We start from the raw sequence: 18,474 nt of genomic DNA, 5'->3' as shown, positions 1-18,474 counted from the left end.
GAATGTTTATACTTAAGGAATCCGATGAGCTATAAAGCTCTTTTTCACAGATGTCCAGGAGGGGCGGGTAAGAACGTTAAATCAACAAACTACAAAAACGATAGTAGTGAAAAGTACAAGAAAGATAAACACATCACTCAAATACATAAATAAAAATCAACCATCCCCATCCTACCAGGCAAAGCCCACTGATGTATTCACTTATTTTTCAGAAGTGACCTGGCCACAAATGGTAGCTCAAAAAAGTGGCCCATTTGGACTTCATAGCACCAAAATAATCTAGATAATCTCAATGCATGTCTCTAAATCTGGAGGGAATAAACCGGGGGACCCAGAGAAAAAAAATCAACTGAGAAGAATATGCATCGGGACCCGTAGACTAAAATAGAACACATAGAAAACATAGATTAACGTAGCGCTCATAGACAAACATGAAACCCACAAACTAACATAGGACCCATAAAACCAACATAGTTACCCGTATACTAACATTTATGTATCAGACTCATTAGAACCCACAGACTGGCGGGATACGCTAACACAGAACCCGTCGATTAACAGAGAATACAGCGGAGCAGCTCTGGAGTGTACGGGCGGTGGCACCTGCTAGGAGGCCCAATGGCCAGAGGGTTCGATGTGCCCGGCGATGGCGAAGAAGGGGGGGGGGGAAGGTGAATTTGACACGGGGTCCCATTTCTTTACACCTTGCACCAGGGCCCGTGTATATTTGTGTACAAACAAATTAGCGGCGTTGTGTGGACACCCTGCCCTGTTTAACCGATGCTTCCACTTCTGCTCTGACATTTTCTCCTGCCCACCCACCGGGGTCACTGCTCTGCTGCACGCGGTGTATTTTCCAAATTAAGATTGTTGCCTGTTTGAAGTGGGCCGGGTGGCTCGGAGGTCAGAAAGCTGAGCTTTGCATTACTTTGGAGTTCCTGGGTTGAAAGTGCATTCTCCAGTGGTAGCGAGTTGACGGTCGATGCCCGGTCACCAATGGCTGCACGAAAAAGATACAACGTTAAATTTAATTCCGCGCGTAATTTTCGGTGAGTTCCAGCTCCGATAACCGCGAACGATTAGTTTGACTATCGTGCGACGGACTTTGTATCACTGCGGGTGGGAAAGTGCTCCTTGATATCCGTTTCTGCAGACCATTCGCTAACAAAGGGCGGGAGGAGGGGGGGACGCTGGTGGAGGGGGGGTGGGGAGGTGGGGGGGATGCACTGCAAAATATCCAAATGGAAAGATCCAAATGGAAAGATCCAAAGGGATTCGTCATCGCGTGTCATTACATCCGAGAGTACAATCGCGCGCGACAGAATTGGACAGGATAAGGTAAAAGCAGGAAGCAAATGCGCAGCATTAAAGGCGGCAACAATGCGAGCGTCCATAGGCGTGGGACTGCGAGCGCCTCTGGCTAAAGCCGAGCGCGCTTTGCCCTGCGTGACAAGATTGCGGATGATAAAGGCGGGGGGGCTGGTGATTTTTTATTTTATTTTACTGTGCCTGAAGCTAAGGAGGACTGTGTCTCACCAGGCATCATTAAAATGCTTTTGTGCGAAGTCTGCTGTTCCTCCAGACACCCGTGCTTTGTTCTCCAGGGAAGCACTGTTGTGATGGATTGCCGAGCAATTTCCGTAAACAGCAGCGTCTGGAACTCTGCACTCACAAATGCAATACAAATACACTACAAAGTGGTTGTAGAAAGCTTATAAAGGGTGACCCCTGCTCAAGACACTGCACAGTGGGTGTGTGTTTGATCGGGAGAGGCAGTCGGGCAGAGCAGAAGAGGAAGGGCTTGAGTCTGGACTTGCACAGGGGCAGCGAGTCCACAGCACTGATGACTGGGGGAAGGGAGTTCCAGACTTTGGAGGCAGCAGAAGATAATGAGCGACCTCCCGCTGGCTGAAGGTTGGCAGCGGGCTTCCACGGCAAGCCTTGGTTGCTTGATTGGAGAGTGTATGTTGTGGGAAGTAGAGTGAGATGAGAGGGGGTAGGAGAGTGCGTGGAGTGGTAGTTAGATGAGAGGGGAGAGGTAGGAAAGTGAGTGGAGTAGTTAGATGAGAGCGGAGAGGAAGGAGAGTCCGTGGATGGCTCTTCCACAACATATCAGGGATCTCTAAATCTGTGGACATTTTTAAAATGTTTCTCGAAACCTATTTATACGCTTCCGCTTATTACACTTTTAGTTCATCTTGCAAATGGATTTTTAAAATGTATTTGATGTAATTATTTTCATGCTGAGCATCTGCTGCTGCATCCTGTATGGCGCTTTGAGATCCTTGATGGAAAGCTGCTGTATATATTGAATTAGTATACATAGAGTGAGACGAGACGGGGGGAGCGTTACACGGAGCGGAGTCCATGGAGGGTCACGAAGGTGGTGAGCCGTGATCTTCATTTTGGATTGGGGAGCCAGTGGAGACATCGTAGTGTCGGAGCGACGTGACCTCGATTGTGAGTGTGTGTGAGGAGTCTGGCCTCAACGTGCACATAGCCTGGCCCAAGCACCGTGGTGACGTCACCGCCACTTGGTGGCGAACGGCGTTTGTTGTTGGAGTCTGGCAGCAGCATCTCTTGCTGGCGTCGAGTTTGGGGCATGACAACATTGGTCATAGCAGTGGTGCAGCAGCAGCAGTAGTAGCAGGGCTTGGTATTGGCCAACAATGGTTGGCTGCTATATAAATTGGAGAATATACGCCCGTGAGTGTGTACATGCTTATGTAACAAAGCATACGAATGTAGGGCACTTATGTAACTGCTCTTTCCCTTAGATCACCGGTGGCAGTGGCGCTTTATCCCATTAAGCGATGGGCCGAGCTGTTGGGTTTTTTTTTCGCTCGGGCTTTTCCGAACGCAAACCGCACCGCGGAGTGCAGCATTCGTTCGTTTACGCGAGAACAGGCAAGCCCCTGCTGAGATGAGCAGCCCGTTTTTTCAGCGGAGACCTTGGCAAAAATAAGTACATTGTCACAGTGAAAGGGTCTGACCTTTTAATAATCATAATAATGAATTATTTTTTTGTACATTTGGTGTTCTTGCCGTTCCGAAAGTGCAAGGCTGTCACGCGGGAACGCGCTGTTTCACACGCAATCCGGTTGAGCCTGGATGGCGCTGGCCTGGGCGAATGCCACTCGCAAACAGCGTCTGGAACGCTTCCGAAATGTTCGAAAGCCGCTGGAGCTACGCACCTTCACATCATCCAGATTGAAAACTCATTTCTTGAAAGCTGATTTTTGCGTTGCGTTTGTTGACCTTCTCGCACGGCTGCCTACATACGACATGAAAGATGATCAACATGCATACATTCGTTATAAGCTGCCGCAGACGGCAGATGCTTCCATCGTTGTACCGTACTGACTTTGTACACTTCCACATGTGGCGCTGTCCGCCATCGCCAGCCCGCACCGACCGACGTGCTCAAAGAATCCCCGTGATCCGCAGGGCGTCGTGGAGAGGCCCTCATCCAGCAATGGAACTGACAAACAAGGCCGTACTGGACAATATACACGGGGCGCCCGCGGTTGTTTCCTGCTGCTTTGATTTTGCCCCCATCACGTTACTCGCCAAGCCCAATTTCGTCTTTGGCTAACCCTCATGGGGATTCCCCAAGCCTTAGTCATTACCCTCGTTGTTGCCTGCCAGATAGCCTTGCTTATTAGCACGTGGATGTCATCAATCAATGTCAACCGCTGTTCATAATAATTATTGACATTGGTAAGGTGCATTTCATCCATAGATCCCAAAGCGCTGTGTATGGAAAGCCGGAAATTAACAGAACCTGGGTGAACGGCCAGAGCTAGGGGGTGTAAAGGCCAATTCAAAGATTTTAGTTTTGAACGCAGACTTAAATGTGTGTAACTACTCCATCTTATTACCAAACGCAAAGTGTCCCGGAGTCTGGGAGCTGCACTGTCAAAAGCTGTATCACCCCGGCAACAGAGCCTTGACCTGGAAAGGGCGCTTTATAAATCCGAAGTTAAATAGAATAAAGATCTCAGGGACATCGTTGAGAGAATAAAAATGGATCGGTTCCCAGCAAATCTTGCGGTGCTATGCCACAGGTACGCATAGAGAAGGGGGGGCACGGTGTCGCTTACCCAGCGGTTTCAGCTGAGCCTGCGTAAACAGGGGGAACTTGCTGCGCATGACGTCACGCATTCTTCTGCACGGGCGACCTTTGTCCCACTTGCTTCTCCGGAGGCAATGTTCTGCTCTGTGCCGGCGGCCTCCCTCCCTCTTGCCCCTCGCTTTCTGCCCTACTGCTCCTGCGTTTTCACTTTGTTAGTGCGGAATCTTCGCCGTCTCCAGTCGTCAACATCGATTGTTATCCGTTGGGCCCCCGTTGCTCCGTTGCTCCGGGACGTGCATGCACCACGACTCGGCAGTGGCTGAACGCGCGTTCCAAAGCTCCGCGCGGATAAATGCGCAATGCGCGTAGCGTTCAAAGGTCCTCTGGCGCAGATAGATTTCGGTGCGTTACCCCGGAGGTCGCCAGTTCGATCGGTTGAAACGATGGGCAAGTTTCTCGAGTCTGCCGCCCGCCCACCCCGTGTCGGGGACACGCCACCGAGCATGCGACGATCTGTCGCTTTGCGTGATCGCCATTTGTTTATTCTGCGTTTTGTACATCACTGTTTGTCTCAGTCGCCTTGCTTAGACCAGGGGCGGCGCATGGCGGGGTGTGGGGGGCGGGGTTATTTGATGATACGGGCTGGTGAAGGCAGCGGGGGGCATGGACGTGGTAGTCTAGAAGTTGCAATGGATTATTTCCACACTCCTTCTGTTGGACCTGCGAAATAGCTGTGCAGCAGCCTGTTGCGCTCACTGTGGCTTCACTGTAAAAATAAAGATTCAGTGCTTGTGTGCCTTTGCCGGCCCGAGCCGGCACGGCCTTAATAGATGCTCTCGAACAGCACCAGTCCTCACAGTATGTTAAAGGCTATACGGGGGGGGGGGGGGGATGGGGAATCTTTGTCGTTATACGTGCAGTAAAAACGTCGGTGAAACAACAGCGGCATAAATCTATTGTGGCCCTGCAACATAATTCACAAGTGTTTTACATACTCCACATTTTGTTAATAATGTGCGGCACACCGGGAATTTTTTTTGGTATTCGAGTATTGTTTTTTTCCCTCTCTTCTAAAAACGGGGGGGGGGGTGAAGGAGGGGGGGTGCTTCAAAACATTGCCCCCAGGGTTCCAGGGTGGGTGGGTCCCATGGTAACGGCCCCGTGCCTTACGTGTATCGCCGCATTCACATTCGCGGTTCCTTTGTTTGACGGCCAGAGCCTCGGGCGTTTCCCCAGTGGTTCACGAGAATGGACGTGCTCAGAAATGTTTGTAATTGTCGTCACCACCGTAACATTTGTTATTTCGGGTGGCGCAGTGGTAACACTCTTGCCTCGCAGCAAGGGATGCCCGTGTTTGATTCCTGACTCTTTCTGCGTGGAGTTGATACGTTTTGCCTGTGTTCTCTAATTTGTTTACTCGGGATGAGATATGTCATAAGTTACTGTGAGAGCAATGCCTTGTGAACGCTAAGAGCATTGCTGGGAAAACGTGATGACGAAAAGAGCAGGACCCTTGAGTTGACACCAGGCCCCCTCTCCCCTCAATGCTCCCATCCGTCTCGTCGCAGGTTGGAGCGTCTTTGGCAACAGGAGCTGAAGGAGTGCGGGCGGGAGGGCGCCTCGCTGTCGCGCGTCATGTGGAGGTTCTGCCGAACCCGCCTCGTCATCTCCATCCTCTGCCTGATGATCACCATGCTCGCTGGATTTTGTGGCCCCGTGAGTGACTTCACACATCTGCTCATCCCCACCGCGCACTCCTGACCCCGGCCGGCCCGAGCTGTTTCTTCGGCCGCTCCCGTCACAAAAAAAAAAAGCGACAAAAAATAAAAAAAAACAATAACCTTCGCCGTCCCGGCCTCGACTCCGGTCGCCACGGAAACCTCTCATCCTCCGGCGGTTGGCGGCGCGGGAGCGTGCGGATGCGCGCGCGCGCGCCCTCCGCTGTTTTGCCGTGGAGATGCGACGAGCGAGCCGGCGCCCTCCACGGGCGCCAGCGGTAGAGGTCCTCCGTGAAGGGAAGCGATGACCCCCGCTCAACGAACGACCGACCGAACGACCGATCCGATGTCCTTGTTGATGATGGGTCTTCTGACGGGTGGGGGTGTTTGTCCAACAGTGCCTTGTCTGCGTTCCCGGCCCTTGGTATGTGTCTGACCAGCTAGTGTTGTTGTGACTGTCCTCGTCCTCAGGAGAGAGGTGGGTGCGAGTCTTTTGCTAGCTATGTTGTCGTTGTTGTTGTGAAGGCTTGCAGGTAAGAGGGGTGCACATTACCTACCGTAAGTGGTCTTCGTCTCGTCGCCTGACAGCTTTGCGATTTTTGAGCAGTTGTGTTCCAAGCACTGGGGTGTGCGGAGATATAATGCTGTGATTACTTCTCTCTCTCGACGCACACGATAAGCTGCTGTTTTGCCTCTGGCTTCGTTCAGCTTTGCTTCTGTGAGGTTGATTCTTGCTCTGATCTTCTCTGTCTCCTTCCTGACTCCGAGCCTCGCTCGGACCGCTGGCTTCGCCGTTGTTGTGTGATAACTTGGGCAGAGTTGTATGAATTCGTTTTCCAGAGTCTGCGGGCGTGTAGAGGCAAGTCACCTCCCAGCCCCTAGTTCTTTGTGTCTGGTAATGTATCTGCTGCAAAAACAAATCACACATATTTGCATGAGTAACTCTTGTTGTTGTTGTTGCTGCCGCTGCGACCGTTCGTGCCGAGTTGTTGAGAAACGAGCAAGCGGAAACGATCGCTGCAGCCATTCCTCGATCGATCCGCTCTGCCATACGTTTTGTTTTCGTTAAAGTAATTTGCCATGATATTTTTTCCGGTTTTGGCGTTGGCTGTTGCACCGTCGCGTGTGTGAGCGAGGGAGGTTTTCGATTGCCGCTTGGCCGGGGCCGTTGGCCGGTGGCGGTGGCAGCGTCGTGCGCTGCACCGCTGAGTGTTTGGTTGTTCCCTGACGCCGGACTGTGTGCGTGTAGAGTTTCGAGACCTTGGGGCGGAGGGGGGGGTTAGGAGCGTTCTTTTTTTTTGAGGAGTGGTTGCCGCAGGTAAGCCCAGAGACGCTGGGTTTTCTCATTCGTGTCGAGTGTCCGGGTGCGTGTTCGTCCCTGCGCGCGCATTTCAACATGTACGATGCGCGATTGTTCGTGGGTGACAGTTTTGTCTGTGCGAGTGTGTGCGTGTCGCTCGTGATTCAACGTACATGTTTACGTGATTGTTGACGGTGACAGTTTTGTCTCTGCGAGTGCGTGTGTTTGTGCGCGCGTGTGTGTACGTGCGCCCGTGTGCGTGTACGTGTGTGTGTGTACGCGTGCCCAGCAGGAGTACATGGAGAGTGCCAAAGTGAATGCTTGTGCTGTTTTGTAATGCGTGAGTGGACCTTTTGATCAACACCCTTGAGCACTTTTGTCTTGCGTAAGGGGTCTGACTTGGGTTCGCATCTGCACTTGGCCCTTACAGAAATATTTTCTGCACTCGAAAGCCTCTTTGCATGCATGCATACACACATTGACCTTCACAGCCGCAAGCAATGACCCAACAAAGCATTCCGCAGGTACTTCTGATTGTAACTGCTAACGGTAGTAGCAGGTTCACGTAACAATGAACTCGTGCGGTAGGGATTTATCAGTCACGATTGGTGCTGCTGAATTATGTTTTTTTGAACAATGCACTGTTTTTCTTGCGTCGATTTTGTGTACAGTATTTGCGTTATTGCCTTGTTTTTTTATTCCGTCGGATGCGTTAAAATTCATTGCCGCGTGGCGCGAGCCGGGAAAATGGTCGTTGCGCGTCCATTTTAAGATGATTTCCGCGACTCCGTAACGACAACAACTGCTTTAAAATTGTGAAATGTGCATCGTCATTCCAGCCTCAAACCCACAACGGCAAGTTCCGATGCGTGAACGCGGGCAAAGAAACGAAACGATTTAAAGTCACGGACAATCAACCAAACAATGCCAGCCACCCAACCCACCCCCCCCGTCGCTCCTGCTCCCGCCGTCTTCTGCCGAGAGTCATCCTTTACGGATTTCCTGGATCTGACGTCAGGTCGCCTTGCCTCGCCCCTCAAGGGTGACGGTGCGATGGAACGAGGGCATCCGTGGCAAGGGGCTCGCCGGACTCCGGTATCCCGCATTCGCGATCGCAAGTGCCGCGCGCGCACGAGAGTCACCGGCGCTGCTCCGCCGTCAAAGACCGCTCGGGAAGCTGACGCTGTCGCCGCTCGTTCAGAAACCCGTCCCACCGCCAAAAGCCGAAATTTCACTGCGAGGCTCGGCGCCAGAAAACCTTTACCCCCCCCCCCCCCGGGGGTTGGGGGTGGGGGGAGGGGGCTTGCGTGGAGAGATGTCACCGTTCCCCAGCCTGCCGCTGCCAAGCGAAGGACAACCTATACTCGCCTACTCTTAAAAACTACCCAGCCGTGAGATGCGAGATGATCCAAAAACACCCACCGGACAACCGTCTTCCCACCCGCCGCCCCCCCCTCCCTCCTCCCGCTACCTCTCAAGACAATTAAAACGCAAATCCACGAACCCTCACGAGCAATGCCGCGGCGAAAATAATCGTGGAGACGGGCGGTGTCCCCCTTCCACAGCTGTTCATTCTCATCGCTCCCTGCCCAAAAAACAGTTTGGCAAACGACAAAACAAAAACTGCCGCAGCGAGGAAATCAAAACGGCCGTGACCTCGGCGGCCGCCGCTCTTGAGCGTGACGCCGCCGCAGCCTACTCAGGCTCTGCGTCGATTGCGGCCGGAGAGGTCGCGTAGTGGTGGGCCGGCGGGCGCACGGGGACGCGCCCAGACGCTCCGCGCGCACGTTTGCCGGCATGCGACTTTTGCCGATGTTTCTCAGCGCGCACGAGGTCGGGCCACTCCTAAGTGGGGTGGTTGTCACGGTTGCGTGCGAGGCTACGAGGGTCCTCTCCTGCCTTTGCGTGGGTCAGGACACTTCAGAGTCCATTCAAAAGAAGTTGCGTCGGCCGTGCTCCCGTGTTTTTGTGCAAGGGTTGCTGGGCTGTCTGGAAAATCCGAATTCTAGTTCATTGTGACTGGAGCGTCGCTCGAAAATTAATGGAGGCCTGCCCCGCGGCGTTGGCGTTAAGCGCTTGGGCGAGTCGCGTGGACTCGTTTGTTCCTGCGTGCCAACCGCAGCATTGCTCATAATACAGTGTCCCTCTGCATGGTGGAAGAGAAGTCGGGCGGCCCAACCGCAGTTTTAATTAGTCTCTAATCCAAGGTGCTGGCTCGCCTCTTCAGCGTCCGTTGATAATTGTTTGCACTGTAGCCTCTCTACCAACAGCGTCTTCTAATGTGCCGCATTTCGGTCGGTCGTTTGACACGAGCGATTTTAAGCGACGAAGTTTGGCGATGGCGGTGGTGGGAAAGAACGTCAGCAGTGGCTCTAGGACTCGCAGGGCGTGGTACGGTTTTCATAACGGGAGATTATATATTTAGTTGTGAAAACACATTCGGTTAGAAGTTTGTGGTGGCGGCGGCTGCTGCAAGTGACGTGGGCAGGGGGTGACGCTGCGTGGCCACCGGGTGCTTTCCCACGCCAAAGCGGCGCTCGCGTCTTTACAAAGCTGAGATCTCTTTTTTTTTAGTGTCTCATATGTGACGCGAGAGCCGTGGATTATTTAATTTCTGCTGCACGCTTTGCGTGACGACGGCGTCCCGGTCTGGCGCTCGCTCGTCACGCCGCGTAAACAAATGGCTCCTTCTCACGCGAGGCTGACCGCTCTTGCCCCCCTCCCCGACTCCCTCAGCCACCACCGCCCCTCCCCCTCCATATCCCAAACAGATGTCTTTCCTAGCCCAGTCCTTCTGTGACGAGTGTCACTTCTGTTTTTGTTCGTGTTCTTTTCCCACCCAAGGTGGCACAGTGAATTTTATCATTGGCGTCACTCTATGTGGGTGCAGAGGAAGTACCGAGACAGAACGATGCCAACCTCCCCCCTCAGCCCCCCCCCCCCCCCAAATAATTAACTCGATGGCTGTGTAATTGGCACTTTTGGCTTCACTCTCACACTTCCCTGCCAACTCGCTCTTCTCTAGCCGAGTCTGTGCTCGGTCGTGCGTGAGCGGCCAGCTCAAAAACACTCGTAGGCATCGAGAGTTGGGGCAAATATCTGGCCCTCCGGCCGCCCCAAAAGCTCACAGACTGCCCCTAGCGGTCGCGACGCACGGGGAAGTTTTAGGGCGGTCGCTGCCGTCAACGGTCACCGGCAACCGTTGTCGCACCGCTTTTCTTTTTAAAAAAGTGAAATAATCATGCCAAGTCGCCGAAATCTGTGCAAATGTGGTCACTTGCTCCCCCTAGCGTAATTCTAGTGAACAACAGGTCATGGCAACGTCCAATTAGATCGCACGGTGGTCATGGCTACCCAAGTCTGTGCGTCCCGTGGACCAATCGTTGCTCATCAGACTCGCTTGTTTTTAACCAACTCTCATTTTCATTGGCCAGAGAGAACCGCGTCACTCCAAGCTGTTACCACGGCGATGCCCGCCAATCCGGTTGCCCCTATAACTGGCCCCCCGGGTGCATTGCCGTGTTTTGAACATGGGAAGTGAGGAGCCGGTGCATGCAGGCAGCAGAGAGTTATCGTCGTGCACAGTCGGGGTGAATCTAGGAGTCTTTTGGCAGCCGACCTTCACCTCGGTAGTCCAACCTCAACCCAAAGCTCATTTCTTTTTAACCGCTTTGTGTTTAGTTTGTTGTCCTTATCCCCCCCTCCCCACCGCCCGCACCTCCGATAGCATGGTTACATACAGTGCGAAACGTACATATGTACGAAGCATAGTGGTGGTGGGGGTGCAAAAATAGACATTGTGTAGTTATTAAGAATGATTGGTTGGTATGATCTCGGTAAAGTGGTGGCCAGACCTGGTTTCAAACATCGTAATTAAGCGTCCTGAGAGCAGTTGTTTAAGTGGCGCTTTATAAATTTGTATTATTGTTAATTGCATGCTATGTGATGGGTTGCGATTATAATTTCAGCTGACGGTGCTGCTGCTGCTTTGATTATGATTGTCGATGACCCCAGCTGCGAGTGTTGCCACTGGTTGGTGTAGATTTGTAACGATAGACAGCTCCCCTCACCCCCCCCCCCCCACCACAAACGTGTGTTGCTTGATGAGCTGTCACAATTCGGGGGTCGTGATTCGATTCCACGGTTAAGTTTCGTGACGTTAACGGCGGTCACGTTGGATGAAGCGACTCTCTTCATACCTGCGTCGGCCGCACGGGACACACCGCGTGCGAATTTCGCACGAATCTGAAGGAATTAATTCTCGCACGCACGTGTCGCGAACATCAGAATCTTATTTTGATTGCCGATTCGATGCCCCCTTGTTCAATTAGATGCCGATTTGACCTGGCACCACGTGAACCCAGCGTAAGCAGCATTCACCGCCGTTCATCCCGTCCTCCCCACCTCTTGATTCACCGAATTGCGAAAGATGCGCTATGAGATTACGATTTTATCGTATTGTTGAGAATTGTTTTGTTTTTTTCCATTCTCGCTACGGTTTTGGTGCGCTTGAGTGTCAGTCCGTGGCGATGTCGCTCGCTTCAAGTTGTAAATAATCGATGGTCACTCGCGGGATTCCGTGCCGGTATCCTGCGAGCGACAATTTTATTTTTTATCGGTACATCGTTACAGACGTGCTTGTTTACTACCCCTGCGAGAACTGCACGTTTCGCGACTTAACACGCCCTAGAACTGCCTGTGTACACGCGCAGCCGTTCTGTCACTCCGCTGCTGGATGAGCGCCTCCCCATGCCGTGTGGGGTCGTGGTGGTCGTTTGACCGTACGTCACCATGCTGGTCTGTGAAAGCAGGAAGCATAGCGGGACGTTGCGCTAACCGCTACCCGCACAGGTGTCCGGGATAACGTCGTGACCTTTTGACCGAGCAGGACCGAACAAGTGCTGCCCTCTAATGGTAACACCCTCTCCGCTCAAATGAAGACACGATAATAAAACGGAGCTCCGCCGTAGATACGTAACCAGGCTGCGTACGTCCCTGGGCTGTCCGACATGCACGCACGAAGCTTGCTCGGTGACCAAAGGAGACTTTCGATTGACGGTTCGGAATTTTCCAATGACGTCACAGCTGTGTCGCTCCCGTGCTTTGTAACGCAGCGTCGCAGCGGTGATGTCGCATCGATGCTCCTGACCGTAGTAGCATCCAAAGTCTTCGCACGTACCTGGGTCCGCCCACGAAATGCACGGAGCCTTGGCACGTAGCTACAAGGTAGGGGCCGCCTGTCTTTCACGGGTTGTGCCGTCCTTTAAGCTCGCACGCGGAGACGGCAGAGAGCGATGAAAGCAACTCGTGCGCGGGGGTCCGAGACGACGCATTGCTGCGTCGCGGGACTGTGAGATGACGATGGCTTGGGGAAGCCTTAATCCAGCAGTGGATTGACCCTGGTTGGTGGTGGTGGTGGGGATGATGTTTAAGTGCTGCGATCCCAAAGGGGGGGGTGGTCAGTGTTTTAATGACATTCTAAAAACTTGCACCGACCTCATTGCTGGTTTGGCGTGAAAGTTGAGTTGGCGAAATCGAAAAGCTGTTCTTAAAATGCAGTCGTGTGTATAATTATGATTGGGACGGTGCAATTGTTTATGAGTTAATTGTTAAAACATTCCACCGCCCCTTTTGTGATGGTGTTAATTAGCAATAAGCGGAAGCGTGTAAATCGATGCCTCTTTCCGTGCCGTTACTTTTCGTTTTTATACTTTTATAACAAAAGCAGTGAGCCGCGGTTCTTATTAATTTTGACGCAAGCGTGCATGTCGGGCGCAGTGCAATTTTCCAGGCCATTCCAGACTCTTAAACACACAATAAAAACGAGGTTGCCTTGAACAGGGGCGTGTGCGTAAGCGTGAGTTTTACCGTAAACGATCCGTCGCGGCGGCCTGTAAAGTGCGTGCGTGTGTGCGTGTGCCAGCGATCAGTGCTGACCTCTCTCCGCAGCTGGTAGCGCCCATGGCCTCCTTTGCCTCAGGCAGTCCTGCACTGTTCTGCTGGCCCGGTGCGCTGGGTATGTCCTTCGCATGATATGCTCCCTTCAAGCCGTCACAATGCCGTTTTGTTTACGTTACAACTCCCCCGCCGACAGTAGCCCCCCCCCGCCCCCCCGCCCCCCCCTTATAATTCAGTTTTACTTAAAAAAACACGCGCTAAGTAAATGCCACGTCACACGTCACCACCCGCGCCGATGTCACCGCGTCGAGACTTAACCGCTCTTGTGCCCACCCTTTGACCCCCACCCCCCCCCATACAGCTCCGCCGCAGCGCCGGGGCAGCGCGAGGCTCACGCGCTGCGCCCGTCTCTGCCTTGCTCTGTGCGCTAGGCGTTTGTGGTCCGCCGGCTGCTGGAGTACACTCAGCAGGAGGCCGCCGACCTCACCTACGGCCTCATGCTCGTGGCCGCCATCTTCCTGTCGGAGCTGATACGCTCGTGGTCGCTGGCGCTCACGTGGGCGCTCAACTACCGCACGGGCTCGAGGCTGCGCGGCGCCACGCTGTCGCTCGCTTACGAGAAGGTGCTCAAGCTGCGGAGCCTGCGCGACAAGACGCAGGGGGAGGTGGGTTGGCGCGCACACGCGCTCGCACGCGCGCTCGCACGCGCTCGCTCGCACGCGCTCGCTCGCATGGTCTACGGCCGGCTGTGTCGTTCTCTTGGCCGTTAGAAACTTTGACCCGAGCCATGCCGGACGGTTTTTGGGATGGCATGGTGCGCAGCTGCTGGGGTAGCGTCCTCAATACATCTTCATGGCCATGTGAGCATGGCTGCTTGCTTCTGCCTCTCCGACTGCCGAAACGCGATTGTAAATTTAAGACTTAATTGACGGGGTTCAATTTGGGAAAGCTGACACTCTCCCGAGTAATCGTCTACTTGAAAGTTAAGTGCTTTATGGGGGGGGGGGAGTAGTTACGCTCAGTTAACCCCGTGACATCATGGGGTTAACAGCTTGGTTGCCGGCGTTCTAAGAGCGAGCGGGTGGGCCGTGTATCCATAGTCGCATCAGCCCAGTAAGACTGTCGTGTTAAACCAGGCCGGGCCCACTTTCCCTCTTGGCAAAATTGAGCCGGCCTGCTCTAAAGTAGCCGTGGCAACGCGGATGGGACAAGCCTTGACCTCGCCTTCAGTTTGACCCCGCAACCCCAGCTACCAACCTGTGCATCTTCACCCAGATCCCATCGTCCGGTTGCCCCAGGCGGTCGCAAGCCGGTCGGCGCTTACGATCTCTGACGTGCACGTCTGAGCGTGTGGACGTGTGCCCGCGTGTTTTTGCCCGCGCTTTTAAAACGATCCCCGCAGCTGATGAACATCTGCTCGACGGACGGACACCGCGTGTACGAGGCGGCGGCCGTGGGCAGCCTTCTGGCGGGGGGCCCGCTGGTGGCGCTGCTCGGCATGGTCTACACGCTCTTCATCCTCGGCCCCACCGCCCTCTTCGGCTCGGCCGTCTTCATCCTCTTCTACCCCGGCATGGTGAGGAGCGCGCCCGGCCCGTGCCTCCTCTTTCACCTCTTTGTTTTTCTCCCCCCCCCCCTCCTCCTCACCCCCTATAGCCAAGCCTGGCACAGATCAAGAGGCGCGAGGTATTTTTCCCCCCCGCTGTAAAAGCCAAGCCGTGCCGCTGACGTCGCGCCCAACGAACGATGGCGGTGCGCGGGTGCAGTGGTTGAACCCGGCGACCTCGGTTCGATTCCCGGTCACGATTAACGTGGTTTCGGAACCGCACCTAGGCCTACCGCCCCCTTTGCCAGTCCGCACTGACTGGCAGGGTGAAGAATTTGTCGAGCAAACCCGACGACGTGGGGAGGAGGCTTTCATCCAGCGGTGGATTGATGAAGACTTTTTTCTTCCCCCAACTTTATTAGAACTAGGTGATATAGTCACCTTGAGGCAAAAAGAACAATGCCCTTTTTAAGTCAAGGAAGACCTGGGTCACAAAAAAGCAATATGGCACCCACGTAAACTTAGCCGTAAAAATATCACAAAACTGGTTACGACATGAAAGATTAAACTGATAATAATAACATTTTCATCCGTTATGTTGAATTTCATTTGATCTGTAATCGCAGTAGCGTTGGTTGTGAACTCGCGATCGCGGGGAAAAAAAACCCCAACGCGTCTGCCGCAGATGTTCGTGTCCCGCCTCACGGCGTACTTCCGCAAGAAGTGCCTCGACGTGACGGACCGGCGCGTCCGTCTTATGAACGAGGTCCTCAATTGCATCAAGTTCATCAAGATGTACGCTTGGGAGAAGCCCTTTTCTCACAACATCTTGGGTAAGGCCTCGGCGGCACCGCCCCTCCGTGGCACCGCATCGCGCCACTGCGTCCGCCTTCCCGCCGAGAGGTTGTTGACGGTCGACCGCCTCGACGCGCCCACTCGTTTCTCCCGTGCGGCATCGTGAGACGTGGTTGCAATTGGACGCCGCTGCATAAACCCACGGCGCGTTGCGTAGACTCGTTCGGAGACCCATGGATTTGCTTATTTCGTCAGATAATTACCTGGCTAACCTGAAAATAAATTCCCAAGAATTTCAATTGTGTCGTGTGTTGCTGGCTTCTTTTTTCTTGTTTTGTTGGCCCATTGGGCCTGCGCTTAGCAACTTCGTTTAAAAAAAATAACAAATAAATTCCGTGTGCCTTGTTTGTCACGCGTGTCGGTGCGCAGCGGTGCGCGCAGAGGAGCGGCGCATCATGGAGCGTGCGGGCTACGTGCAGAGCATCACGGTGGGCGTCGCTCCCATCGTGGTCGTCATAGCCAGCGTCGTCACCTTCTCCACGCACATGGTGCTGGGATATGACCTGGAGGCCTCGCAGGTGATGCCCCTCGCGCCCCCACCCCCCTTCCCACGCCAAATTTTCTCCCCGGAAACTAGGCCCTTCCAGACGGCGTTTCCCATCTGCACGCTCGATAGCTTCGCCAGTGGCCGGGCCCAGTGCTGGGTGTTTAGCGGGTGGGCGTGTCGCGATGCGTGGCGTAAAACGGAGAGCTAAGGACGCCGTCGTCGGTGCTTTCGCGCCGCTGGGATTCTGGGTTCGAATCGGGGTTTTCGGCCGCCTGTGTTTTCAAAGCGGGTTCTGTAGCGTTAGCGAGTTGATGGGTCCGCGCAGTGTTGTGCCAAGACGGTGAGTAAACGCGGGGACCAGTTCTATGCACGTGCACGCGTTGCCTCTGTTGAATGCTGTTGCCTTTTTCTGCCTCGATTGTTAACGGCATCCTCCTTTCCGTGTATTCCCCAGGCTTTCACTGTGGTGACGGTGTTTAATGCCATGACCTTTGCCCTCAAAGTGACTCCGTTTTCAGTGAAGGCTCTCTCCGAGGCCTCTGTTGCGGTTGACCGCTTCCAGGTAAAGATGGCATGTGGTTTGCACCACTCGGTAAGACCCGTTCGCCACGATGCACCTCCCTGAATCCTCGACACAACCTCACGGCTGGAACCCCCTGCTCATTGCCATCGTCAACCAATGTGTGTCCTCTACTGGGTTTCCACGTGTCATCGACACCCCCGCGCACCGTCTTACGATGCAACGATCCTTCTCACTTTTTAGCATGAGACGATTTCACCCCGACGTTTCCTCTGTTTCCATCCACTCGTGCACGTTATCGCCTTCAACTCACATGCCGTCGCTTGTTTTCCGCCCATCGTATCATCATCCCTTCCAGCGATGTCTCCGGGGCCGAGCTAAATTACAGCTTATGGCGAACGTTACCATTGCCGACATTTGATAATGCGACGCCGATGGCACGACTGGGATGATGAAATTGGAGAAGATTGGAAAAATAAAACGAATCGATAACTCTGAAAGTTCCACGCAAGTGGAGCGCTCCGCGGCCACGGCTGAGTGGGCAAGCCGGTCTGGCACGGATGAGCGAGAGTAGAGGTTCGTGGCTCGACCCCAGCGGCCGCCCTGTTTAATACGGCGTGTGTTTCTGTCATAAATGCGCGCCGTCCGCTTCTCGGTGGCCGTTACTAGAGACCCCGTGACGTTTGGGAAGGCCGTCGGCCGTTGTTTGCCTTCGTTACGGGAAAACATTCGTGCCACATTTGGAAATGACTCGAATTGCTGCAAGTGCAACATGGCCCCCTACACAGCTCATCTGAAATATCCTTGCCGCTATCAGAATTGCCCAAGCATCAAAATGACACTACCGTTATTACAACGCTGCGTGCGTTCCTACTTGTGTGTGCGCGCGCGCTCACGACTCAACCGGGACCTCTCCGTGGCCCACCTTTTTGCCGTGGCACAGGGCCTGCTGCTCATGGAGGATCTGCACGTAGCGCGGGCCAAGCCCAGCCGCCCCGGTCTTGCGCTGGAGCTGAAGAACGCCACGCTGGCCTGGGAGACGCTGACGGGCAGCACCCAGGCATCGCCGCGCGCTCGCTCGCCCGTGGTGCGTTCAAACTCACGGCCCCCTCCTCAGCACTCCCGTTCGCCCGTTGTGCTTGCATCAAACAAAAAAATTGCCTTTTTTTCCCTTTCCCACGGTCCCTTGAGCACAGGCCCAGAGGGCCCAAAATGGCAAATGCGGCGGCAACAAACGGCCCTGCCAGAGTTGTGAAAGACAAAAGAATTAACGCGTTTCTTTAATTGGGCAAGGTTAGTATCATTATTATAAGAGCTTTGGAAAAGAGACGGTGGAAGGGGGATTCCAAAATGGAGCGGTGTAAGGGAAGAAGCGGAGAGAGAGAAGTTTTGTGGCCTGCAGTGTGGTGAATTAAATGAGTGAGTGGGTTGGTGGGTGTGTGAGTGGGTTGGTGGGTGTGTGAGTGGGTTGGTGAGTGAGTGAGTATTGGTAGGTGGGTGAGTGAGCGGGTGAGTTGCTGTTGCTGTGTCGTAGCGCGAGGAGTCCCACCCGGGATTTAAACCACCCCCCGCTTGCTCAGTTGCCGCCGCCGCCATGGTCACCGCCGCCACCGCGTGGGTGTGACATGAGGGGGCTTTTGTCGTTAGCCTAAGGGGCGAGTGAAGGCCAAGGAGGCCTCCCGTCGGGGCGCCGCCAAGAAGGTGGTGGCCGAGCGGCCGCCCCCAGCCGGGCCGCTCACCGAGCAGATCGGCCACCTCCTCGTGGACAGCCCCGACGAGGAGGACGAGACGAGGAGCATCTTCCGCAAGTCGCGGCTCCTCAAGGTGCTCCACAACATGGACCTCGCGGTGGAGAAGGTGAGCGGAGAGAGAGGAGAGGGAGTGGAACTCGGGACACATGCGTTCTCGTGTGTGCGTTCAACACGGCTTTCGCCACCAATGTTATCCATGACACATTTTTTGTTTGGTTTAGATCACGTAAATATGGATGTGTCGTTAAACCCGCCACCACCACCCGACACAGCCAATTAGTGAGGTTTGTTACGTAAAACAAAACATGCCAGTTAGTTACTACT

At 54.1% G+C, this 18,474-nt stretch overlaps 1 protein-coding gene across 2 annotated transcripts in view; it reads left to right on the top strand.

Annotated features, from left to right (window-relative positions):
* The window catches only part of ABCC5 (ATP binding cassette subfamily C member 5), a 49,386-nt gene that overhangs the window by 12,739 nt on the left and 18,173 nt on the right, over positions 1-18,474 (top strand). For both annotated transcript variants that reach the window (XM_032975085.2, XM_076052361.1), the window contains exons 5-12: positions 5,644-5,791; positions 13,423-13,656; positions 14,394-14,567; positions 15,223-15,370; positions 15,762-15,910; positions 16,334-16,441; positions 17,343-17,486; positions 18,047-18,256. In XM_032975085.2, the coding sequence (XP_032830976.1) occupies positions 5,644-5,791; positions 13,423-13,656; positions 14,394-14,567; positions 15,223-15,370; positions 15,762-15,910; positions 16,334-16,441; positions 17,343-17,486; positions 18,047-18,256 (1,315 nt within the window). The remainder of the gene's footprint in view (positions 1-5,643; positions 5,792-13,422; positions 13,657-14,393; positions 14,568-15,222; positions 15,371-15,761; positions 15,911-16,333; positions 16,442-17,342; positions 17,487-18,046; positions 18,257-18,474) is intronic.

This window comes from Petromyzon marinus, chromosome 55 (genome assembly GCF_048934315.1).
Source record: "Petromyzon marinus isolate PM22_M1 ecotype Great Lakes invasive population chromosome 55, UKy_Petmar_22M1.pri1.0, whole genome shotgun sequence".
Taxonomy (NCBI): Eukaryota; Metazoa; Chordata; class Hyperoartia; order Petromyzontiformes; family Petromyzontidae; genus Petromyzon; species Petromyzon marinus.
The sequence above is the reverse complement of the archived record's forward strand: the minus strand, read 5'-3'. Positions and strand labels throughout refer to the sequence as shown.